General features: G+C 49.8%; 1 protein-coding gene across 2 annotated transcripts in view; it reads left to right on the top strand.

Moving 5' to 3' along the window:
• Positions 1-15899, top strand: part of VAPB (VAMP associated protein B and C) — a 57959-nt gene extending 42060 nt beyond the window's left edge. The window contains exons 3-6 of one of the 2 annotated variants that reach the window (XM_045444124.1): positions 30-133; positions 3481-3561; positions 5469-5645; positions 8671-15899. In XM_045444124.1, the coding sequence (XP_045300080.1) occupies positions 30-133; positions 3481-3561; positions 5469-5645; positions 8671-8829 (521 nt within the window). In that variant the 3' untranslated portion in view covers positions 8830-15899. The remainder of the gene's footprint in view (positions 1-29; positions 134-3480; positions 3562-5468; positions 5646-8670) is intronic. The other variant, XM_045444125.1, reaches the window with a different exon arrangement.
• Positions 15900-26175: the final 10276 nt, after the last annotated feature.

Below are 26175 nucleotides of genomic sequence, written 5' to 3'. Positions count from 1 at the left end.
CCCTCCTAATGAAATATTTTCTTTCCCAGTGATGTTACAGCCTTTCGATTATGATCCCAATGAGAAAAGTAAACACAAGTTTATGGTTCAGTCTATGTTTGCTCCAACTGACACTTCTGATATGGAAGCAGTAGTAAGTACTGAATGCTTCTTACTTGTTTTTTGTTTTTTTTTTTTTAGTAATTAAAAGAAAATGATTAGGTACAGAATTTTGGGTGCATGCATTTCAAAATGTGTCAACATTGTTTTTAAAGGGGAGTGTTGTTTTCAAGGAGATTTGTACTTTGACTACCTTTCTGGTTTTTCTCAAACTTTGATTTTCACATTTTATGTAACTTTCCAGAATACTCTTCTGACTTTCATATCCGTTAGCTTCAGCACTTCCTTGCTCTGATGGATGGTATCTTAAATGTTTGAGGATTCCCTCCCCTTTTTGTGTCTCCCCTCCCATCCCCCACAGAAAAGGATACCTCTCATTATACGGGATGTTTCTTACCGTGTCCTCCCCATCACTCCCCCGAGAACCCAGAGGGACGTGAGAGAGTGGGATGCTAAATGTCCTTCGATGCTTAAGGGTTTAGTTTTTGCTTGTTTCTGGTAAGCATGGATTCCCCCCTGCCTCCCTTGTTTCCCTCATTTTTCTCTGCTTCAATACGTGTTAAACTGTCTCTAATTTTGGTAAAAATAAGATGGCTTTGTTTTTATAAAACAAATAAGTGATACTATATTATTGGTTTTTCTGGAAAAAGATTATAATGGGAATTCTCCTGAAAATAGGCTCCTTACACGTTTAAATGAATCAGCAGGCATTCTGATGCCACGGGAATCATGTGTGGATAACCTCCTGGGCCACCGCCCCAGCTAGGCCGGACTGGCCAGTCCTCACGGATGGGAGAGAAGGGCAGGGTTCTCTCAACGTTTCCATCACTTTCCAGCTCGCCAGCCCAGACTAGGAGACTGGTCACCCGAGGTGTGCCTGCAGACGTGAGACTGCGGTGGCTCACACGGCACTGTGGTTTTTCTCTTTCAAAATTCTGTGCTGAGGGCTTTTTCTGCACAGCTTCCCGCCTCGTCCCAGTGTCACCGCTCGGCCTTTTCGGTCAGTCTTAGAAAAGCATTACTGGCCATCTTGGTGGATGTTCACGTTTGGGGCAGGAAATAAAGGGGAAGCCAGATACTTTGAGGTTCGAGAGAGATCAGTGATAATAGGCGATCTTCCCCTTTTCCTAAGAATGATTATTGGCGCATTCACTACTTTCTCTTCTGTTTCCCACAACGTGATGCGTCACTTCACGTTGATTTGTGTGAGCGAGGAAATACATGGCAGATGGGACACTGGGGACTCCAAGAGTGTGTTCTGCTTGGCTTTGGCTGCATGGCTCAGAGACCAGAGCGTGGGCTTGGGCGTCTGTGGTGTGGAGCGGAGTCCTGCCTTTTCCTACCGTTGTGGCCGCGGGCAGTTTTCATTAACTCTCCCTAGGGTCTGGTCACCTGTAAAAGGGGGCTAAAAACCCAAGGGACTCCGTTGCCGTGGGACCCAGCGTGCTGTGTGTCTCCGACACCGGGCACGGAGTCCAGAGTTGCCGTGTCTGAGGGCCGTCATAGGCCAGGCCCCCGTTTCGCTCCCTTTAGGATGATTTTTATAAGAGCTAAAAATTCTTCTAGGGAATGTCCGTTGTAGGAAGCTGTGGAAATACACACGTAAGCAAAAATAAAACCAAAAGTAACTAAAACTAAAAGATTTGTTTATGCTTGACCTAACCACTGTTTTTGAGAGCCTTGTGCCATTTCTTTAAACTATTTTTTTTTGTGTGTTTTGATGTACAGGAAGTAGAAAAAATTATATCGTGACTACTCACATAAACTTTGCCTAGATTTACCATCTAACACTTGGCCACATTTGCTTCATTTCTGTTGTAAACTCTTTTTTTCGCTGAACCGCTTGGTTGTAAGATGCAGGCTTCACGACTCTTCGGTCGTGTGTGCTTCAGGGCAGGGACAGTGCTCTGGCATAGCCACAGCACTGTCCCCCTGGCTGAGAAAATTGGCGTTCATTCAGTCATATTATCTAGCAGAAAGACCCTGATGCAGCATTTTCCAGTTACTCCAGACTGGCCTTGAGTTGTTCTTAGTCTAGTAGAGTACTCTCAACCTTTTTTGTTTTCGTGGCTTTGAAGTTTTTAGAGTCCAGGCCAGTTAGCTTGTTGTACGCCCCACGTTCTGGACTTGTTCGGTTATTTCCTCACGATCACATTCAGGTTAAATGCGTTTTGGCAAGAATATGCCATAAGTAACGTCCTGTATGCACCGTGCCAGAAGGCACGGAGTACTGGCTCGTCTCTCTATTGGTGATGCTAAGTTGGATCCCTTGGTTACGATGGTGAGGTGACTGCCAACGTTCCCACATCCAAGCGCAGTTGCCCCTTGGGGAATAGGTAATCTGTGATACCCTTGAGTAATCAGGTACTTGGAGACCATGTGAACGTGCTGCTCGCCAGCAGTCTCGCCCTCACCCGGTGGTTGTAGCGTCCAGCGGTGATCCTTGCTTGATGCTCTTTTGACACACGCACGCGCACACACGCACACACACGTGTGCTCGTGTGTGCGTACAGAGGAACAAACTTCAGATCTTGTTTCTAGCTTCTTCACATAACGTTCGGTGCAAGCAAACGCTCTTTGGTAGCATTTGAATGGTGTGCGGTTCCACTGAATGGACCTGCCCCGATGCATCTGGCCGCTCTGACGTTTGGCGCGTTCCTGGCTCTCGCGACCACCGTTGCTCTGGCTGCCTCCTGCATGGTCCCGGGGGAGGGGGGAGTATTGTAAACTTCCTGCCGTGCTGGCCTGCACTTCTCAGCATGCCCTGGGATTCCTGTCCTCACTGCCAGAAGGAGGGGGATTGAGCCAGGAGCACATCATCCCAGAGCATGGATCTGATTTAGCCGGCAAGGTGTTCCCGCCAGCAGGCTGGAGGGAGTGGGGGGGCCACCCGGACACTGGATTGCTGGCTGTGCCCCTTTGGTAGTGGGCAGTGTGGTTCTGAATCCATTCCCAGGTAGTGTACGTTTCCTCTCTCTAAGAAGGGCGTATCCCGCAAAGTCCGTTTTATTTTCCTAAGGAGAGCCAAAGTTGCCTCTGGTCCTTCGGACATAATTTAGACAATTCCTCTTCCTCCGGTGATGGTCAGTCGTCTCTGTTCCACGTGCTTCCCGTAGACTAGCAGCAGGGAGGAGCATTGGTTGGTGTGGAGGGATCAGGCGGCGGGACTGGGCTTGTGAAGCGTGATAAGTATTCGGGAAAGCTAGTGTGTTTAATCTTGTCGTTAAAGCTACTGAAATCTCTACAGACCTAAGTTCTTTATTTTATATACATCAGGGCTTTCTCATTAAGAGTGTTTTTCTGAAATTGTCAGTTATAGGAAGAAAATTATTCCTCCGGCAGCTTTGTAATATCTCGATTATTAAATTTAAATTGTTTTAGTGGAAGGAGGCAAAACCGGAAGACCTTATGGATTCAAAACTTAGATGTGTGTTTGAATTGCCAGCAGAAAATGATAAACCAGTAAGTATGTTTATGGTTAACAATAATTGAATGTTGCAAGCTGATACTTATTTGCATACCATCTCCTACAAAACCAAGATTTAAGTTGGCAAATTATTTTCCTTCCTCTGACATGTGATGAAAAAAATAAGCTGAAGTCAACAAGTAAGCGGGCCTCCAGGAAATCAGCCTTTGAGAGGCTTGCAGAAAGACACCTAACTGAAACAACTTTTTTTTTTTCTTAAAAAGTGCAGCCTGTTGGCTGTTGGAATGTCCTAAATCCTAAAGCGCTTCTTTGACTTGGCAAAGTTATAGGTTGCTGTAAAACAGTGGGTGAGTCTGAAACAGGGAATAATTTGCCGTTGATCATGGTGCTTGACGGACAGGCTCTCGGGTTCTGTTCCACAGACCTCCGTCGCGGGTCTCCCTGTCCGTCCGCTCTTTCCCCTTCCCCCTCCTGCCTCTTTAGGGTTTCTCAACCTCAGCACTATTAACATCGGGGCTGGGTCATCCTCTGCTGGGGGCCCATCCTGGCCCTTGTAGGCTGTTCAGCAGCACCCCTGGCCTCTGCTCACTAGATACGAACAGTCCCCCCTCTCGTGTGACAACCAAAGGTGTCTCCAGACATTGCCCGTTGTGCATGGGTGGGGGCGGAATCATCACCTCCATTGGGAGTCACCCCCCACCCCCCACCACCTCGTGTTGCCGGAGGGGGTCGCTGAAAGGACCGGCTTCCTCCAAGCTGTCGACTGGCTTTTCTCTGGGAAGCCAAGGGACAAGCCTGTCATGGCCCTTGCCTGTGGCCAGTTGAAGACAGAAGACTGTATCCGAAGTGCTAATTTGGACCTTCCTTCAACCTAGTCAGAAAAGCTTCAATTGTATTAAAAGCACTGTTTGAAACACACAGAATATTCAACTACCCTGGCTGTTAATAGCTGGAGTTGGGAAATCGAAGCACTCACATTGTTAACATCGTCCACAGTAGCGTCCAGGGATGCTGTTGATAATGTGTCACCACTGCTTAGTATTTTCTTCCTGCTCAGTGACTGACCGCTGTCGTTATCCTGTTTCTCGGATGGGTAGGGGGCTGTTTTGTTTTTGCTTTTTTCTCTTCCCGCTGCACATCCCGGTAAGGTCGGCATCGCTGTTCGGCTCCCGGCCCTGTGCCGAGCCAGCTTTGTGGAGGCGGGGGTGGGGGGTGCCCTGGCAGGAACCCCTCCTCTCCTCTGGAAGACGAGGGGTCGAGCCCGAGGGTGCGATAGGGAGAGCTAGTCGTTTTCCGGGGGCCGCACGGAGCCCTCAGCACGCTGGTCCCCACCTGTTCTATTTTCCCCAGCACACCTGAACATCCCCGCCCCAGGCACTCTCCAGAGGCCGTCGTGACCGTCTCGGCCGGGACGTGGGGGACGCGCATGTCCCTGGATTGAAATATCACAGACGCTGAGCTCGTTTCACCTGCAACGCAGCTTCAGAGTTCTGAGTTCGTGACATAAACCGCCCTCGGTGTCACGTTCTCCTTGGCCTCCCCCGTCCCCCCTCCCCCATCCCAGCCCATCCTGGGGATGTTCAGGGCTTCCTGGTGACAGTAACTCGTGGCTAGTAACTCCTGAGCTTGCACGATTACGATATGCTACTGTTTGCATGGCGGGGATTTGCTAGTGCGGTATGCACGGCCCTTTTTCTCTTTCTGAAGTATTAGTCTCAGCCGAACTTCATTATTTGCCCTTATCCATAATTTCTGGGGCCCCGTTGCTTTAGATTATTAAGATACTAGATAAAGTGATCCATTTTTAAAATAAATGTGACATTTTACAGTGTGGATGAAACACTACCACGTGTGGTGTTTGCTGAGAACTACTTTACTTTGCATAAAAAAGTCCTTTATTACACAGTTGGTGACACTTGGGCTTTCATTTATTTCTGAACAGCATGATGTAGAAATAAATAAAATCATACCCACAACCGCATCAAAGACAGAAACACCAACGGTGTCTAAAGCTCTGAGCTCCTCTTTGGATGACACTGAGGTTAAGAAGGTCATGGAGGAGTGTAAGAGGCTGCAAGGTGAAGTTCAGAGGCTGCGGGAGGAGAACAAGCAATTCAAGGTAATGGCTTTTTCTTCTTTTTTCTTGTCTTGTCTTTTCTTGTCTTCTCTGTCTTTTCTTGTCTTTTCTGTCTTGTCTTTTCTGTCTTTTCTTGTCTTTTCTTTTCTCTCCTCTTTTCTTTTCTTTTCTTTTCTTTTCTTTTCTTTTCTTTTCTTTTCTTTCTTGTTTTTTTAAAGAGTTTATAAGTCTTTTAAGTAATCTCCACACCCAACATGGGGCTCGAACTCAACGACCCCCAAGACCAAGAGCCGCATGCTGTACCGACTGAGCCAGCCAGGTGCCCGAGTGGTATTTTATTCCTGACAATCTGCAGAAAACAAGGGCTTTCCTCCTGTGATCTTGGGTGGTGAAGTTGATGAATCCCTGAATTTGTAGAGTTGTTTTGTATTTGCACATTCTTTCCTCAGGGAGAGAGGTCTGTGGCTTTCATCAGGTTCTCAAAAGAGCTCTGAACAACCCCCTGCCCTCTAATTAACCAGCGTCCCTTGAGCAGAAGTTTCTCAGCTATTCAAATTCTTGTTCCCTTGTACTTTGTGTGTTATAATTTATTTGATCTTCTAAACCCTTTGGTGAAGTGTAGGGATTATCATCATCCCCACTTTACAGATGAGGAAACTGAGGAACAGAGAGGTTAAGTGACTTACCTGAGATCACACGGTCAGTGAGATGAGAACCCAGGCTGTGTGCCCCAGAGTCCCCATCTTTCCCATTCTCCCGTTTCAGCCTGCAGACTCTTGTCCTCGTGTTGAGAAACAAAGCCTCTGTCATCCTCCCACTAGTATAAATTGAAGATCAATTCTGAGATTAAAAACAAAACCGCAGTGGATATCCTGACTTCACATTTTCAAATCCTACTCCATCCCCACTGGATGAGAGTCCTTTTTTAGGAGGGTAAATACTGACCTGTACTCTGTTTTAACACAGGCGTCATTCTGGATTTTGGAGATTCTAGGTGGGTCTCAACAAACTACTAATGTGGTGAGGAGCTCGGAGACAGGAAGTTGTCACGGCAGACAGGTGGAGCCCACAGAAGGAGGCCCCCGAGTCTCCGGTGGGCGGATGCTGACGGAGGGGTCGCCACTGGCGTTAGAGGGTTGGGCTGCACGGGTGGGGGAGGGGGGAGGCAGGGCGTACCTCATTTGGCCCCGGAGCCCTCACGTATTGTGGTAGTGACTGCTTACACTTGACCCGCTCTGAATCTGTGGTGGTCACGGCATCTCCTGGGCCTCCACTCCCAGAACGTGTCTGAGGCCCCTTCCAGCTTTAAGAGTATGTGTGTTTCAGACGGGGTCTTGGGTCTTGAAGAGGTTTCTGAACATCTGATCCTAGGAACTTCTGTTGCAGCTTAAGTATGAGGCCGGCCTGTTGTCTTCTTCTCGGTCCTGCTGCCCCACCAGGCCCTGGACTGTCGCTCTTTAACTACCATGGCACCAGATGCACATGAGAAATTCAGTTCCGTTGACTTTTCCTTCTTTCATGCTGACAGTGTAGCAGATACAGGAGAACGGACAGTGTCTGGAAAATGGCATCATCTTCTTTCTTTGCAGTAATCTTGATTTGCCTCATTCAGTAACTTTTAGTGTGGAGTAAATTATGAAGCTGACACTTTACTTTTTGGCGAAAAATCTAAGATCTGCCTGAAGCTTCTCCTTGAGTGTATTTCTCTTCAGAAACGTTTAAAGTGATAAATAGGTAGAAATAGCTTCTATATAAACCCAATAAAATAAATGCTGTATTTTGCTATGCCCATTTTTTTTTTTTTGAAGTTAATCGAATAACGCCGCTCATTCATCACTGTGCAGTGGTGTTGGCCATGCCCCTTGAGCAGAACATCTTCACAATACTAGCAGACCAGTCTTGACGTTAGAAGATTCTTTATCCCTGCCAAACACTGATTTCTTGTTTTGTGTCCTTTCACTCTTTCATTTGGCCAACACGCCTCTCGAGGCCCTCCCTTGTACCTGGCACTGCGGGTGCATACGTGAGCTGTCCTTGCCATGGAGGAGCTCCCCGTTGACCGGGGTCGCTGGGGAGACACAGACACGGGTCCCAGAGACCCGACTGATGAGTGGTCCCACAGAGATGGCCCCAAGTGCCTGGAGAGTCAGCTTGGCGGGCTGGCTGCCTGTTGTCTCCAGGACCTACGAGTCTGGGGATGAGCAGATGGGGTCGTTAGCTGGAGGCACGCCCGGGACCACGTAGAGAGACGCATGCCCTGTTGAGGAATGTGCACTGGGCCTTGGGATCAGTGAAGAAAGAAAGGGTTTCTATTCTGTACATATCTACGTAGTTGAGGGAAAAGTGTGGCCGAATGTCTGTAGAGGTGTGAAAAAGGATGTTGCTCCTTTGGCGGGAATTCCTTGCTTTAAGTCGAAAATATTTGAGATGCATTGGTCAAACTGTGTCACATTTTAATAGTATTCCAGATACCATTGTTTTCTATCCAGCAGTCTCCATGTAACTCATCAACTACAGAGCTCTGCACTGGAAAACTTGTGGGCCCCCTACCTGTGTAGCTTCTTGTGATTTTTTAGATTTGTGCTTCGGGAAGTGCCTGTCGTTCACACATTGATGCCCTGAGCAGGGAAGACTGCTCATCAGAGGAAGAAGGACAGAGAGGGTTGGAGTCGGGTGTAGAAGGGTGGCCCGGAGACGCGGCCAGGACGGTGGGTGGTCCCAGGTCTCACACGTGCCGGTGGACCCCGTCGGGAGCTTTTTCTCTGTAAGTCACGGGGAACCGAGGCCCTGCTTTAGATGCGTGGTATAAAAAGGTGCACTGGCAGCCTCGTGTAGGTGGGTAGAAGGAAAGAGGGGCCGGCTGCTGGCAGCGTTTCCTCCCTGGCCTCAAGCCAGTGCCTTCTGCTCTGTGGGACTCGGTTTCTCCCTTTGAAAAGTGAAGAGTCTGGACCACACCACGCGATCCAAGTCTGTGCTTAGAAGCCCACCCTGCTCTGCTAAACTGTACAGCCGACTTCTGCTTCCGGGGCCTTGGGTTGTCTTTGAAAATGTGCATTTGCTTCCGCAGGAAGAAGATGGACTTCGCATGAGGAAGACGGTGCAGAGCCACAGCCCCGTCCCCGTGTCAGCCACAGCTGGGAAGGAGGAGGGCCTCAGCGCCCGGCTCCTTGCTCTCGTGGTTTTGTTCTTCATTGTCGGTGTGATCATAGGGAAGATCGCCTTGTAGACGCGGCAGGCGGAGGATGGCACACTGCGTTGACGGGCCCGCCATTCTGTGGGGTTTGAATTTATCATAACCATGTGTCAAAAGAAGTTAATGTATGATGACATCTCACAGGTCTTGCCTTTAAATTACCCCCTCCCCACGCGTGCGCACGCGTGCACGTACACACACACGCACACACACACACACACAAATTATAACGTAACAATCTTTTAGAAAGTTAAAAATGTACAGTAAGTGATCGGGGGAACATCATGATCTTTGTGAATGACAAGGGAAGCCGTGATTAAACCATAATGGCATGTTGGAAGTGTCATTTTAAACATTTGTGGCCTTGGTACATGTGGCGGACTGATTACCTCTCTTAGAACGAGACAGTCTTCCTGCCGGTTGGTGCTGGCCCTCAGGGGAGCCGGAGCCCAGTGCGCTGGGGGTGGGGAGGGCCGTCCCCTCCCCAGAGCAACCCCCCACCCGCCCCCTCGCTCCCCGGGCTGCCTCTCCACGTTCTGCCCTGGCCGTCGGTTCCCTGGGACTGACGAACAGGGTCAGAAGCCAGAAGAATTGTGCTGTGGCAGCGTCACATCTGCCCGTCGGGAGCGGGAGGCGGACGGTGACCGACTGACCCACCACTTTGGAAATTAAAGTCAATGCTTTGTTCTCTTAAAGGGACCAAGCTGAATTACTGTTGGTTCATGTAGTGAGATGGAATTGTTCTTCAGAGATGTGTAACGCATATTTAACTTATTTAATGTATTTCCTCTCATGTTTCCTTATTGCCACGAGATCATGATTAATGCTGTGGCCTCCAAATCACACCTGTGCTGCCGGAGGGCTGCGGGCTCCCCCCCCCCCCCCCCCCGAGGCTCTGGGCTCTGCGCGTCGATGCAGGTGGGGGTGCTGTGAACGTTGGGAACAGCTGCCACGAAGTGTTTCTCTGTGTAGACGAACGACAGTCGTCATCGAGAGGGAATTTTTCTTAGTATCAGCGGTCAACTCTGTCACCCTTTCTGATGGAGAAGAGTAGCTGACGTTCTTTCTTGTTCCTTCGCTGTCCCTCAGCCACCACTGACACTTCCAGCACGTGCGCCCCGAGTCTGGTCCTGACCTTTCCCGTGTGGCCCTGGCCCGAGATGGGGCGGCAGGGTGGTGGCGGAGAGGGAGCCAGCTGGGTGGGGGCGGGGAGAGGGGCCACAGGCTCTTCAGATAGTCGTCAAGTAGTTATTGGGAGTTTGACTGTAAATTAATTTTATGCCATAAAAGACCAATCCAATTCTGTTCGACTATGTAGCATCTTAAAAAGAAAAAAAATTAAAATAAAGCCCCAGAATTAAGAGTTCTTTTGTCATTTTGTCACCTTTGCTGTAGAGGGGAAATTATTATTTTTATGATCCTCGTTATTATTTTGTTATTGGAAGGTTGGCTTTAAAATGAGCCCTATCAATGAAAATACATGTTTAATGATTTAAATATAGATATAGCTATATACATGTGTGCGCGCGCGCGTGTGTGTGTGTGTGTGTGTGTGTGGCGCGTTGGCTTCAACTGAAAGTATAAAAATGAAACTGTTGAAAATCTTAAGCAACTGGTCACCCTCGCCCTTCCATTACCTTGCCCTTCAGTAGGAAAAGAACTCTCCTTTGGGTCAAGGAGCCAGGCAGGAAAGATTAGTGAAAGGCAGGCTGAGTGCGGCTCCAGGGAGTGGGTGGGTTTGAAAAGACAGATCCATCAAAAGGAAGAAGGTCGTTAGAAGTCATTCACTTGAGTCACATTGCTCCTGAACTTGGCTGGGGCACAAGGGCCTTGGCTCTGGCTCTGGGGGTCTGGTCAGGGACCTAAAGCCTGGCAGCTGGATGCCTGTAGGCTGAGTAAGTAAGTAGCTTCTGTCTTCACGAGAAGTTCCTGTGCGTCCCGAGTGCTCACGGTGAACACGGAGTGGCCCTGCTTCTCAGCCACACACCTGTCGGTCAGACCGCGTTGAGAGCGCCCGACGTGGAGGGCCACCCAAGTAGAAGTTAGTGTCCAGTCTTCTCTCGTGCGTGCGGATCCGGGGGCTTCCGGAACAGAATGAGACGCTTTCTGCCATGAATTTTCTGTAAGCAGACTCCAGTCCAGGTGTGGGAGCTGCAGCGAACCACTCTTCGTGGCTGGCAGCACCCCATGGCCTTGACGGGAAGTGACCAGCAGGGTCTCCAGCTGTTCCCGTTTCTCTAGAGCAGAGAGCCGCAGACGCAGACTTATTCTTGAAGGGCGTGGCTGTGCGTTCCCACAAAACCTCACTCACGAGAACGGCTGGTGGGATTTGGCCGGGGAGGCTGGAGTCTGCCCGTGCCTATCCTGGGGCGAGTGAGTTCTTGAAAAGAGTGCCTCGGATATCCGTTCTGTTTTGGGTCTTGCAAAGCGTCTCATGTATATGTAGGAGCCGGCATTCAGCTTCTCAAAGATGAGGGCACTTTGCTCACAGCTGAAAATCTGAATTTGAGATCCAGAGTTGTCTTCTTTCTGACTAATCATCCTATAAGATCTCTCTTCTTTGGAGGTTAAGATTTGGTGAGCGCATGTTAGTCTATGGAACTTTCTGAGCAGAAGAAGGGAACTCCCCGGGGAGAGACGGAGGGTGATGGTGGGCAGACTGGATGTCATGGAACCATGCAGTCGGTGAAGGGCGTGTCAGGCGAGGGTGAGTGTGTGGGGGCCAAGCACTGCCAAGGGTCTGGGACCGTTGCGGGAGCCACAGACAGTCAAGATCTCGAACCTGGAGGAGTACGCACCTTTTGAGTGTCTTTTGCTCAGATGAGAAGGACAGAAGAGAAGGAACGAGAGGAAAGGCAAAGAGGTGGATGTGTGTTCCCCTGACGTGGGTCTGTCCTGCCCCAAGAGGAGGTAATCAGAACAAACTGGCCTGGCGCGGGCAGGGCTGATGCCGGCCGGGGTGCCAGCCCGGAAGCAAGCCACCCCTCCCCCCCCCCCCCGCCTGCCCTCGGGCACCGCTTTCCAGCCCCTCTGGGAGCGGTGCCCTCGTAGGGACCTGCCACCAAGCCCACAAATACATAAGCAATGTAAGCAATAAGAGAGTCCTCTAAATTTTTATTGATTGAGTTTTTAAATTGATAATTTAAGCTCTCTCCACACAGTACCAAAATACCTCTTGAAGACAGCAGGCTGTGTTATTTGTAGGTATGAGGACCTGGCTTTAATTTTTTTTCCTTCTCCTAGTTTGCATGTTTCGTTTCCCTCCCTAGTCTTCTAAATTGCTGGCACCAGCAGTAATAAATACTGATAAAATCAAAATTGATTTTTACCAGTGGACAGTTTATGCCTAGAGAGACGGCTTATACCTACATAACACAGAAGGGGGGAAAATGAGGAACCTCCAGTGATCCGTGAAAACCTAAACGCTTTCAAACAAATCCCAGGAACAGAATTGCTATCGAAAGATATCAGCACGGACTTGCAGGCTGTGTTGAGTCAGATATAACTGAATGCAGTGATGGCTCAGAGCTAAATAGCCTTTCAAATTAATTTGAAAACAAACTCGTGTGTGTGTGTGTGCGCGCGCGCGCGCGTGTGTGCGTGTGTGTAGCATATGTACCATATGTAAGTAGCTTAACATTTTTCAAATGGTGCCTATATTTTTTGCACTCACAAATCTTTATATTTGCAAACTCAGAATCCATGCCAAAATACAACAGCGTTTGTCATTTTCAGTCCCTTTCTCTAAAGAACTGGACCATTTACAAGTTTCTGGTTACGGTTTGGGGAATTCTTGGTTTGAAAAGGAAAAAACGAGAGAGATGGGACCTGGGCGTCAGTCACCTTGAACCCTTGAGTAACGCCCCTCTCCCAGCCCTTCTCAGGTGAAGAGGCCGCTGCGCCCCCTGCTGGCGATGGCAGCTCACTGAGGGCGTCTCGCGCGGCCTGTGCTCTAGGGCGGCCTCCCCGGCCCCTTTCTGTTGAGTCCATCCGGCTGGAGGCGGACCGACTCAAACTCTGGAGTTGTCAGAAGCGAGCACTCTGGGGAGCCCTGTGTCGGTTAAACTTGGGTGTGTGTGCCGCTGGCTGGAAGCGAATGCTTCCAAAGATCAGCAGAAACGGACTTGTATTTAGAAAGACCCCCGAACAGTGGACGGATGTCCCTGGTCCCCGTGCACAGATCTGACGCGGCCTGCGATTACTCTCCGGTACCCGAAGGGCAGCTCGGAGACCACACGTGCCGCACGTAAAGTGGGGTCCCTCAGGGTGGCCCTGGCCTGATCGGATTTGTAGGTGGCTTCCCCCTCCCCTCCCCTCCCCTTTTTTTTAGCCTTCCGCAGAGCCGCTTTGATAGGGGCCTTTTAGAGAAAGTTGCCACTGTTGCGACGCTCCCTCCGCGCCGTGCCGAGTGTTGCCGGTACATTCCGTCACTGAGCCGAATCCTCCCGACTGCTGTGACCCAGGGGGCACGGGGGCTCTGTTGCGCACACGAGGAAATGGAACCTCCGAGAGGTTGAATCGAGCAAGTGCTTAGATCCTCTCATTTGGCACCAAGGGTGCCTCTGAGCGGGTCCCACTCGGAGCAGTCGTGTGTAAGGCTGGTGAGCGAGCTCTCCCTGCCCCGGCCGCCCCGACCGGCCGCGCACCTCGATGTGTTCGCCTCCATAGCTTGTGCGCTCGTTCTGAAGATGAAGCGAGTCTCGCCGAGATGCGTTTCATTTTTCCTTTTGAAACTAAACACACTTCAGGCGGTGCAGAAATGCGCGTGTTTCCATTTTCTCATCGCCTGAAGATCTCTGCCTGATGCTCCTGGGGAATGAATTGGGGGGGCCGTAGAAAGAAAATTGCCAGTCTGTCTCGGCGAGGCAGTGGCGAGGATGCTTTTCTGCGGAGGCTTTACATAACTTGTAAATTAAATGCGGAGCGAGGGCAGTTCATTAAAATTGGTATCCCGGAAGTGGCCCGCCGGGGTTTGAAAACCGCCGAGCTGCCAGGCTCAGACCTCTCCCCGATTCAGCGCTGCCCTTCTCCGGGAAGTCACGGAAGGGAGCGAGTCACAGCAGACCCTGATGGGGGGGGGGGGGGGGGGCAGCAGCCCAGAGGCAGGCCCTGAAGGCTGTGAGCATGCGTCTCCAGCGAGACCCCCAGCCCGCTCACCCCTGAGCCCGAGTCCCGTCCGCCGCACCCCTAGTCCACGGGGCTCAGACTCCCCGGGTGTTAACTGGGGTGCACGAGGCCTCCCGCCCCTTGCCGGGGCGGCGGGGGGGGGGGATCCAGACCTCCCTCCGTAGGGGTGTTCAGCTACATCGGTGCCGCTGAAAAACAAGGTTTCGTTTTACTCGTTTTCATTACAGAAACATCTAGGAGACACGAACGCACACGAACGGTTGCGTCTGATAGTTAGAAGGGAACCCGTGGAGGCAGGTGAGACGTGGTTTCGAGTCATAACAGTCACTTCCGATGTTTTCCCTAATGGAATTAATTCATCACAGAATGTCTGCATCGACTCTGTAGAAGAGGCAGAAAAAGCCAGCAACCAAAATACAGCTATTACCTAACTTGCCGTAGATATTTGCAATTACGATACCTTGGAATGTTGCCACGATATGGATTGCTTTGATTAAAAGATGTCAGTTGAATAAAACAGTACCCTGGGATAATAGTTTTCTGCTGCTAGATAAATGCTGATGTTTATTTTTAAACCAGGAAACATTGATCCTGTGACAATGCCCTATTAGAATTACTTTATTATAGCACAGGGTTGACGTATATTTAATCATTTGGCTAATGGACGTGGGTGCAGGACTGACGGACACTCACTGCATCTTGATGAGCGGCAGGAGCCCAGCCCGGCCTCTGCAGGCCCGGCTGCCGCCCCAGCCTTTCATTTGACTCCCACCCAACGCCTTGGCCGGCCGCAGCCAAACAGGTTGCCTTTGACTTCGCGTTTCCCTTCGTGCACACCGGCCAGGGTAGACACAGCAGATATCTCAGCACGGTTTCATTACGGCTCAGTGCTAACAAGGATGCATCGCTTTTTGTGATTTAAAAACGAATGTAGATTAGCATGCATGTTTCTCAACGTCGTCTCCGTGGTTTTCCATGTGATACGAACAAGGTCTGGTTCTTTTTTTAAGAGCCGGATGCCTGCATTCCCATCTTTCTTTTGTTATCTTAGAAGTAAACTACACTCAGCTGTTACCCTCTCCCGCGGCATTCATAGAAGGATATTTTTTCCCATTGACTCTTTTACTTGGATTCAAAGGTCAGAATTTATTGTCTGTGACACTGAGACCATGTGTACAAGAGCCGCCCGCTTCCAACAGTCACTCATCTGGCAAACACTTACCCGTTTACCGTCTGTGTGTTAGATACTGTAGGAGATGCGGAGGAAGTAATCAATGGGAGCGATTTGTTTTTGTGTGTTCCATTTGTAAGCAGCCTCGGTAAGGTGCTGCAGGCTTCTGTATGCACGCGAGACGGCAAGATGCATTTGGCTCTCGTTTCTGCGGCTCGCATTTCCTTTCTTAAAGAATTTATAAACTGCTGCCATTTGAAACTTCCTGTGAGAAGCTCAGAGTGGTCTGTTTAAAGGTCCCCTTCACCTTCCCCTCTCCTCTGTGAGCAAAGAGTCATTTCGATGGCACATGCCGTCCCTGGTCTGCCTTACGTCTTTCTCTCCGCAGTGCGTGGCGTGTGTTTTTGCCCTGACTTCGATGTCCAGGAACGTCTTGGGAATCGAGTATTTTAAGCGACGTCTTAGAATGCTTTCGTGTTCTTAACGTTTCTTTTCTGTATCTTAAGTTGTTATTTCCTGTTTTGACATAGAATCCATTTTAAAAGTTTGTGCAGGAAAGGCCTCTTTCCCATCGTACATTTTGGTTATCTGATATGTAATAAATTCATGGTTTTATGGCTGACTTTACGTTTCCCGGAGGGAAGGAGATGTATTTCTGCAGTGCCCTGATCGAAGGAGCCATTCCCAGCATGTTCTTACGTGTTCCGTGTCAGCCTGATGAGACCTGTCCGGCCGAGGCATAAACTTTTGTACTAGCTGTCTCCGTATTCTGTTCAATAAATTCTGTGCTCTGAATATATTTAAAGGATGCTTCAGTGTAAAATTATTTTGAATGGATGGCTTAAGAGCATTCGGATATGCTTTAGAGAACACACTAGAGCCCGTCGCTTTATTCTTTCACCAACTCTTAGGAACATAAAATCCGTGTAAATGGAAAATCATAGATACTTGGCGTGACGGGAGCCGACTTAAGGGGTGACTTAGGTCAACTTCCTCATTTTACTGATGAGGAAACTGGTCCGGGGAGACTCAGTATGGGGGCCAGGCACGCATTCCTGCACTTTCCTGGGGGGAGCGGGGTGGGGGGGCATTTGTCACTGATTGTATATGCAGAGCCCTGGCTGGTGTAGATGGCCTCCAAGTCTGCGAGGTGGGGCGACTTCTGTCTTTCACAGTGGTGGACAGTTCTCCATCTTACAGTATTTTTAAGACGCTAACGAGGACATTTTAACTCCTCTTGGGAGAGTGACGCAGGCAGCCTGTAAGACTTCACGCAAGTCCAAAAGATCCCGCAGAGTCCCCCCTGAGGCCCAAACCCACTGCCCTTCTCCAGAGACTCCTGGAGTTTCCCGTTTCTTGTCTGACTCTTTCCAGAGATCGCCCCTGCCCCTGTGTCCCTGTGCACATACCCCGTGCGTCCTTACACACAGCACACACTACCCGCCCGGCCGTGTCTGTTGCTTTTTGACTTTGTCATCTGTTCGACATCATTTCGTGTCCACACACATTTTCTTAACGGCTCTCTCGTTTCCGTCTGTGATGTGCCCGGAATTAACTTACTTGGCCAGCCCTCTGTGGAGGTGCCCTTAAGTAGTTTCTAGTCTTGCTGCTACAAACACGGCTATGGCGACACCCCTTAGCATGAGCAAGAGTAGCTGGGGACGGGTCTGGAAGAGGAATGTTGGAGTCAGAGGGGGCTCGCGTTTTAAAGTCTGTGACTTCCACGTCGTCTTCCAAGGAGGATGCACCGGCTCGCGGTCCCGGCACTGCCCGCCTCCCCCTGCCACCAGCACGTCGCGATGTCTGATGTTTTTTTGATCCTTGCTCGTCTGGAAAAGGCACACGGTTTCTTAGTTTCGGTCCACATTTCTTTGCACGAGGCTGAGCTGCCTCTCCTACGTGCAAAGGCCCTTTGAACACGCTCGTGAAGATCTGGGATGGTGGAAATTCAAAGGAAGTAAAGGCTTACCGTGCAAAGGGCCAGTCGTAGAAGAGCAAAAATGATTCTTTTTTTTTTTTTTTCTTTCAACGTTTATTTATTTTTGGGACAGAGAGAGAGACAGAGCATGAACGGGGGAGGGGCAGAGACAGAAGGAGACACAGAATCGGAAACAGGCTCCAGGCTCTGAGCCATCAGCCCAGAGCCCGACGCGGGGCTCGAACTCCCGGACCGCGAGATCGTGACCTGGCTGAAGTCGGACGCTTAACCGACTGCGCCACCCAGGCGCCCCAGAAATGAAGATTCTAAAGGCGTACGTGTGTGAGTGTGGAAGCAGAAACGTACAGTATTTTACTAATGGGAAAATCACTTGCTGCAGAGCGCATAGGAACGGATTGGGCAGCGGGAGATCATCCTTTATTGCCAACTAATGGAGCTCCCATTTGTGACCTCTCCTAGCGGCGTCACAGTTGTGTTAGTCTAAATGAGCATCTCTCCCTGCTTCCCAGGGGTCCTTTTCACACATGGCACAGATGAGGCACATTTCAGCAGCCCAGACCGTGGGCGGTCCTGTAAGGGGCTCAAAACGGTGGTCACCCTTAGACGGTTAGATCCAGGCTGTGGCAGAGAGGTGTGTGTGTTCCAGCCAACGGTCGGAGGAGCCGTTCTGGCATTCTCTCTCTCACTAGTATCCCATCCCATCACTAGTGCATCAGGAGACACATCTGCCACGGGGGAAGTTGCCAGGGTCCTGGGATGGGGGAGACCCAGCCAACCCCCCAGAAACGGACCCCCCCCCCCCTTCGGGAGCTGCGCTTAGAGCCGAGGCTTGTCCGAGTCCGAGTCGAACTTCTGTCTCTGTGTTCTTAGCAGCGTTTGACAAGCAAAATCACTTCGAAGAAGAAAAGCAAAAACTTGGAGAAACACAATATTCGTGTTAGGGACTTTTTGAAAAATGTGCCTTTAATGCTACTGCAAAAATGTTAGGAAAATGTGTATAGAAGGCAGGAGGCTTTTTAAAGTCAAGGCAAGACCCGTTGTTATATTTCAACCTCCCCCCCCCCCGCCCCCCCTGCAGTCACATTGCCCAAGGTCCTAAATGTGACTCCCAAGCACAGAAAGTATTTTCCGTTCGTAATGATGAAACCGTCAAAGAGGAGGGGCTGGCAGCTCAGGGCTGGTGCTTTGGGCATTTTCTCCGGTGTTTCCCTCAGTCTCCGACACTGAGGATGAGTCTGATTTGTACAAACACAACTGCTGTTTCCCCCCCCCCCCCCAACCTCCCCCCCCCCCCCCCCCCAGCTCAGAGCCCGGAACCTGCTTCGGATGCTGCGTCTCCCTCCTCCTCTGCCCCTCCCCCGCTTGCAGTCTGTCTCCGTCTCTCAAACATAAATAAACGTTAAAAGAAAATTTTTTAAAGTCTGTTTCTTGGTTTGTCTCTCCCTCCCTCCCCGCCCTCTGCTCATTGGTTTTGTTTCTTCAGTTCGACGTGGGAGTGAAATCCTGTGGTATTTGTCTTTCTCTGCCGTTTTGCTCAGCATTATGCTCTCTACCTCCATCCCTGTCATTGAACATGGCGCGATTCCCTTCTTTTTTATGGCTGCGTAATGTTCCCTCGTTATACACCCCATCTCCCTTACCCCTTCATCAGTCAGCACACGCTTGGGCTGTTTTCGTGACTTGGCGCTTGTAGATGCCGCTGCTGTGAACACAGGGGAGCACGTACCTCTTTGAATCAGTGTTTTGGTAAATACCCAGTAGTGGGATTGCTGGAGCACAGGGTCGTTCTGGTTTTAACTTTCTGAGCCACCTGCCTACTTGCCAGAGCGGCTGCACCGGTGTGGGTCCCGCTTCTCCACACCCTCACCGACACCTGTCGTTTTCTTGTGCTCTCGAGTCTAGCCATTCTGCCAGGTGTGAGGCGACAGCTCATCGTGGGTTTGGCTTGCATCTCCCCGGTGATGAGTGATGCTGAGCATCTTTTCCCGCGTCGTGCGTTTCGCGATGCTTTTACCTTGTACCAAAGCCCGTCACGTGTATAGTGTCGCATGCAAAGCAGTTCTCACAGGCTCACAACGAAAGCCGGTAACCCTCATGGCCCTGCTTCCCGCTTGTCCAGGCAGCAATCTTATTAGCATTTGTATTTCTTTTCTTTTTTTTTTTTTTTAACGTTTTTTTAATGTATGTTTTTTTTTGAGACAGAGAGAGACAGAGCATGAGCGGGGGAGGGGCAGAGAGAGAGGGAGACACAGAGTCCGAAGCGGGCTCCAGGCTCTGAGCTGTCAGCACCGAGCCCGACGCGGGGCTCGAACTCACCGACCACGAGATCAAGACCTGAGCCGAAGTCGGACGCTCAACTGACGGAGCCACCCAGGCGCCCCTAGCGTTTGTATTTCTTAATCATGTGGCTATATTACTTTTTCTTGAGTTTTTCTTCTAAGGAACGTAAGGATTTAGTTCCAGGATAACCTTTCTCTCCACCCCCGTCTGAAACACAGTCTCTTTCCCTCCCTCTCATAGTGTCATGTCACGGTTTTTGGCTCTGTCGGTATCCTTTTGCTTGATAAAGATTTAAATGTTCACAGCAAGATATTGTCTGTTCTACGATTATATTTCCCACTTATTTATTTATTTACTTATTTATTTACTTATACTTTATTTATTTATTTAATTTAAATCCACATTAGCTAACATATAGTGTAGTAATGGATTCAGGAGTAGAATTTCGTGGTTCATCCCTTCCATATGACAGTGCTCATCCCAACAAGCGCCCTCCTGAATGCCCATCCCCCGTCTAGCCCATCCCCCCCCCCCCACCTTCCCGCCGGCACCCCTCAGTTTGTTCTCTGTGTTTAAAAGTCTCTTATGGGGGCGCCTGGGTGGCTCAGTCGGTTAGGCGCCCGACTTCGGCTCAGGTCATGATCTCTCTGTCCGTGAGTTCGAGCCCCGCGTCGGGCTCTGTGCTGACAGCTCAGAGCCTGGAGCCTGTTTCCGATTCTGTGTCTCCCTCTCTCTCTGACCCTCTCCCGCTCATGCTCTGTCTCTCTCTGTCTCAAAAATAAATAAACGTTAAAAAAATAAAAGTAAAAGTCTCTTACGGTTTGCCTCCCTCTCTGTTTTTGTCTTATTTTCCCTTCCCTTCCCCTGTGTTCATCTGTTGTGTTTCTTAAATTCCACATTTGAGTAAAATCCTATGATACTTGTCTGTGGCTGGCTGACTTATTTCACTTAGCATAGTACACTCTAGTACCATCCACATTGCTGCAAATGGCAAGATTTCATTCTTTTTGATCGCCAAGTAGTATTCTATTGTATGTATAAACCGCATCTTCTTTATCCATTCATCAGTCGATGGCCATTTGGGCTCTTTCCATAATCTCGCTATTGTTGATAGTATTTTTAAATGTTTATTTATTTTATTTATTTTGAGAGGGAGAGACAGAGAGCAGGGGAGGGGTAGAGAGAGAAGGAGAGAGAAAATGCCAAGCAGGCTCTGAGCTGTCAGCACAGAGCCCGATGCGGGGCTCGATCTCATGAACTGTGAAATCATGACCTTAGCCGAAACCAAGAGTTGGAAGCTTAACCAACTGAGCCACCTAGGTGCCCCCATATTTCCCTTTTATATATAACCTTTATCCCCCTTCCAAAGTTACTAAATCCCAGTGTTTTGTTTGCTTAGTTTCCTTCCTTCCTTCCTTCTTTCCTTCCTTCCTCTCCCTCTCTCTCTTTCTCTCTCTCTGTCTCTCTCTTTCTTTCTCTCTCTCTATCTCTTCCTTCCTTCCTTCCTTCCTTCCTTCCTCTCCCTCTCTCTCTTTCTCTTTCTCTCTCTCTCTCTTTGTCTCTCTCTCTCTTTGTCTCTCTCTTTCTCTCTCTCTCTCTCTCTCTCTCTCTCTCTCTTCCTTTCTTCCTTCCTTCCTCTACGCCCAGTGTGGAGACCAATATGGGGCTTAAACTCACAACCCTGAGGTAAAGACCTGAGCTGAGATCAAGAGTTAAACACTTAACCGACTGAGCCACCCAGGCACCTCTTAGTTTCTTATATATCTTTATAATTAATTCAGCCACAGACTCTGACAGAAGTGTAAGAGCATTCACATGTCAGGTGCTGTGTAATTTTTTTTTTAATGTTTATTTTTGAGAGAGAGCACAAGCAGGGGAGAGGCAGAGAGAGAGAAAGAGAGACAGAATCTGAAGTAGGCTTTAGGATCTAAGCTGTCAGCACAGAGCCCGATGTGGGGCTTGAACACATGAACTGTGACATCGTGACTTGAGCCAAAGTCAGATGCTTAACCAACTGAGCCACCCAGGTGCCCTGGTACTCTGTGATTTTTATGTATTTTCTCAGAAAAGTCCCTCCTGGAGCCCTCCATTCTCTTGCTGCTCTCTGGACTGATTGGTCTCTAGACCTGCTGCACAGCTCTCATCCCAGGAAGGCCCTTCCTTCACCATCATCTTCCTTTGTTCTCTTTTGGGTTGATCCCGTTTTCCAGATCTCTAGCTTCCTCTTTCTTGTTTTACATCCTCATTGTGGTGGAGCACATCCTTAAGCTGGTTTCTGAGAAAGGAGTATGGGAGATAACTTTTCTGAGAACTTTACATATCTGAAAATGGTCCATTGTGCCCTCACACTTGAGTGATAGTTGTACTGGGTATAAAAATCAAGGTCAGAAATCATTTGGAGGGTTTTGAGAACGTTGTTTGCTGATTGCTGGCTTCCAGTGTTGCCCTTAAGAAGTCTAATACCATTTTAACTCCTGATCCATTTTTTTTTTTTTAATTTCCGGGGAAATTATTCAACTTTAATTTCCAACTTTCTCTTGATTTTTATTTCCTATTGTATTTATAATTTTCAAGAGTCTTTCCTTTCTAATTACTATTGTTTGCTTATAACAGCCTGCTCTTGCTAGATATATGTGTTCTTTTCACTGAGGATATTATAGTTACTTTTTTCTTGTTCTGTGAATAAGAGGGACTAGATAATGGCGATGGTCTTTAAAAGGTTAGCATTGTTTTCACTGAGGGTGGTATAGTTCTTTTCGTTGTTGTTCTGTCCCCTGCATTATCTGCTTCATACTAGTCACTTTGGACTAGGTTTTATTCTCTGTCATTTTGGAGGCTTTCCGTAAATGTCTGGTGATCCTTGACTGTCCTTTAATATATTTACTAGTTAAACACCAAAAGGCTGATGGGAAGCTGCATTTGTGTAGGCGGGCTTTGCTGAATGGTAGGTATCCATGCAGGCTTACTGGGCAGGGGCCTCACAGATACCTCCCCGGGGAACTTCTGGCTCTGGAATCTTCCTGTCTCCTGCCTGGCAGCAGAAGACTGACCTCTCAAGGAAAAAAACAAACAAACTGTGAAACCCAACAGTTTAATGTGTAGAGTTTTATTTGCTACCTCTGCTTTTAGCATGACACCTTGCCCTGGAGAGTCTCTAAGTCCAGACATCCCCTGATAACACTTCAGGTTTCATACAGGGGTTAGGAAGAGAATCTGGGGCTAGACCTCCTTTGTAGACTTTGAAATAGTCCTGTCTTCAGCCCCAGGGCTCTTTTGCTTCTGAGGTTCCTTGGGCCACCACTTGCTAAGACTTTGGGGGCACGAGTGGACTTGCTTCTGACCCCTCCCCCTCAACTGGCCTGGCAGCCCACCTTTTCTCTGCTCTCTGTCACCTGCTGTCAATATGTTGCCCATCAGACCTCCAGACTCCAGAAGGTTGCTGCCATCTCTCGTTGACTGTGTTCTCTTCTCCTTTTCCATGTGTCCATGTGATCTTGTGCCTTTTTGTTCTCTTTCTGTAATTTATTGGGATTTCAGAAGGAGGTAGATGTGAAGGTATGTGTTCTGCCTGGCCCATGTTGGGTGCTCAGTACGTACATGCAGTTCTTAATAAACTGACGGTTGATTTTTTTTTTAATGTTTATTTTTGAGACAGAAAGAGAGGGACAGAGAGAGAGAGCAGGGGAGGGGCAGAGAGAGACGGAGAGAGAGAATCCTCTGACAGTGCAGAGCCTGATGTGGGGTTCGAACTCACGAATCTGTGAGATCATGACCTGAGCCAAAGTTGGGCACTTAATAGACTGAGCCACCCAGGTGCTCCCTGACAGTTGATTTTAACAGAAGTAATGACCACCTAAGGTTTTTTATTAATTATTTTTCTCCTGGGGGATTAAAAAAATACCAAGTGTAGGAGTGAGAGTAGGGGGTTATTAATAACCCTTAGGAAGTAAATACAACCTCACTGGAAGAAGACCCATCCTCACTGAGGTTTTTGTTGAAAGCCATTCCTCTTAGAATGTGTCCCTGCTTCCTCTTGAAGCTCTTACCAGGAACGGTCTTTCCACACGTCTCAGCTCATTCTCCTGGCGAGGGAACTGAACCAGGGGCTCCACAGCTAAGGGTGGAGAGTCTTAGGTGCCTGCATGATGCTGAGCATCTGTGACATCTCTGTGACTACGTGTGAGACCTGAGGGGGGCTCCCAGGGGACCCCATCCCATGTCAGGCTGTGTGGCCCCCCTGTTCTGGGATAGCAGTTGGCCCCACCTGGGTAGGAAAAAACAGATTTCCTCAAATTTGCAGTTCTGGGCTCTTATTTACTTATTTATATTACTTATTTAAAAAAATTTTTTTTTAATGTTTTTATTTTAGAGAGAGAGAGCGCAGGGGGGAGGGGCAGAGGGAAAGAGGGAGAGAATCTCACGCAGGCTCCGTGCTCAGCTTGAAGGCCGACATGGGGCTCAGTCCCATGACCCTGGGATCATGACCTGAGCCGAAATCAAGAGTCAGATGCTCAACCGAATGAGCCTCCTGTGTGCCTTCTCTGCCTATCTTATTAAAAAAAAAAAAAAAAAAAAAAAAATATATATATATATATATATATATATATATATATACACCAACATGAAAATTCGGAACCAGATTTAGGGGTTGTGGTGCTTCGGTTTGGAGCCTCCAATCAGCACCCAGAGCGTTGATTCATTCAACCAGTGTTTACTGAGCTCCTACTATGTGCCACGCACCTTCCCCACCCTGGGCACGTGGTGGGGGGACCAGACAGACAAGGGCCTGCTATTCTAAACGAGAGAGGCCGACAAGAACTAAGGAAACAAAGCAAAGGCTCCTTACAGTGAAGGCGAAGGCGGTAGGACATTCCAGGCAGCGGGAGGGGTGAGAAGACCCTGACAGGTGGGGGCCCAGGTCGGCCCTGGGCCCTCACGTCCACCCAGTGGGGTGTGTGGGAGGAGGAAACCGGTCACTTAGGACCATCCGGCGCGGATTAGAGGTCTCCAGCTGCTGCCAGGCTCCCCCCCGCAGTGAAGCAGAACCTGCTCCCCGGCCTCCGATGGCCGGGAGGTGGCCTGGGCCGCGGCCCTGATGCGGCCCTGATGCGCTTCTCTGCCTCCTCTGCGTCAGGAGCCGCCACCCCCGCCCTGCCCCCTGCAGCCTCCCTCTCGCCTGAGTCACCCAGGCCCCCCGGGACCGGCCGAGTGCGGGCGGCAGAGCCCGCGTCACTGTGAGCTGCTCTCTCCCAGGCCGGTAGCACCGCTGGGAGATTAAACACATTCGCTTAGAGAAGGCAAAGAAACAGCTTCTTCTGATAACCAGCATCTGGTAGTTAATGGGCCTCTGAGAGCTGTATACAATTTAAACTTTTTATTAAAAAAAAAAAAAAAAAAAAGCTCATTTACTCTCCTGGGAGCTTGCGCTATGAAATTATAAACTGCATGGGGTTTTTTTTTTTTTTTTTCCCTTTTAAACGTGACTGAACATAGAATGGAGAACATTAATTTTGTGTTGTTTTGTTTTGAGCGAGAACTATAGGTTTTACTTTCCCCTCCGTTGATTAAAGCTATCCTGGGTTCTATGTGGAGGGTATCATAAGGAGCCAAGGAAGGAGCCAGAAGGCTGGCGTCTGTGGGCTTCTCCCCAGCCCCCTCGGGCCGCCCGGGTGACCCCTCCTTATTTCAGCCCAGAGTCTGGGAAGCACGGCCTCTTGCCCAGGAGAAAAGGCCTGTGGTCTTTCTCTCCGGCTATGATATTTTCTACCAGCATCAACCGCTCCAGAACCAAGCAGCCCTGGGAGAGAGGGCAGCTCAGTCCAGTCCAGAGAGCCTCCCGTTAGAAGTGGCTCATGCTGTGCCCCACAGAGCAGCTCTGACTTGCTTTCCCCGAGTACAGTCAAGGAATCCCACCCCTGTGAGGGACTGGAACCCCGGAAGGACACCCCAAGACAGAGACTTAGCCCTCGGGTTCTGGGGAGCAGCGGGGCAAGGCCCCTTCTCCGGTCTGTGCCTTCAGCATCCCCCCCCCCCCCCGAGCAAGATGCAGTCACCCACCCCTCACCTACCCTGTTGCCCGCCCGCCCCCCCCGCCCCCACCATGAGGGACGCTATGCCTGGCGTGTGTCTGTGGCCCCTTCTCCGGTCTGTGCCTTCAGCATCCCCCCCCCCCCCCGAGCAAGATGCAGTCACCCACCCCTCACCTACCCTGTTGCCCGCCCGCCCCCCCCCCCCCCCATGAGGGACGCTATGCCTGGCGTGTGTCTGTGGCCTCTCCGCAGGTCTTGGTGTGGGGATTAAGCGGGAACGTCAACGTTTGTTTACTCGGCCGTATTTACTGAGGTTGCTAGCACGTGGCAGGCACTGCCGAAGCTGCTGGAAAAGACGGCAGAGACCGACTCAGTCCCTCCCCATTCCCACGGAGCTCACAGCTGTGGTAGAGGAGGCAGAGAACAAACATGAATGCAAGAGGTCATTTCTGACGGTGATCCGTACGCATTATAAGGAAGAGACGGCATGATGGAACAGAGGCCGCTGTTCGGGGTTACTGATGGTTGGCCTCCCTAAGCAGGAGACTAGAAAAAGCCAAGCTTCTGAGGAAGGAGGTGGGGGTGGGGGGTGGGGAGGGAAAGAGAAACGGCAATGACACATGCAAAGGCCCTGGGGTAGGGCACGGTTTATTGTGATCGAGAGACAGAAGGAAGGCCCGTGCAGCCAGGATGTGGGGATGCACGGCCAGACCTTGCGGACATCAGTGACCGAGGAACTGGGACTTTATTCTGAGTGCGCTGGAAGCTCCTGGAGAGTTTTTAACAGGGCAGGGCGGTAGCCTGAACCAAAGTAGCATGACAGAGAGCCAGAG

The sequence above is a fragment of the Leopardus geoffroyi genome, chromosome A3 (genome assembly GCF_018350155.1).
Source record: "Leopardus geoffroyi isolate Oge1 chromosome A3, O.geoffroyi_Oge1_pat1.0, whole genome shotgun sequence".
In the NCBI taxonomy this organism is placed as follows: domain Eukaryota; kingdom Metazoa; phylum Chordata; class Mammalia; order Carnivora; family Felidae; genus Leopardus; species Leopardus geoffroyi.
Note: the sequence above shows the minus strand (reverse complement) of the source record. Positions and strands in the feature narration are given on the sequence as shown.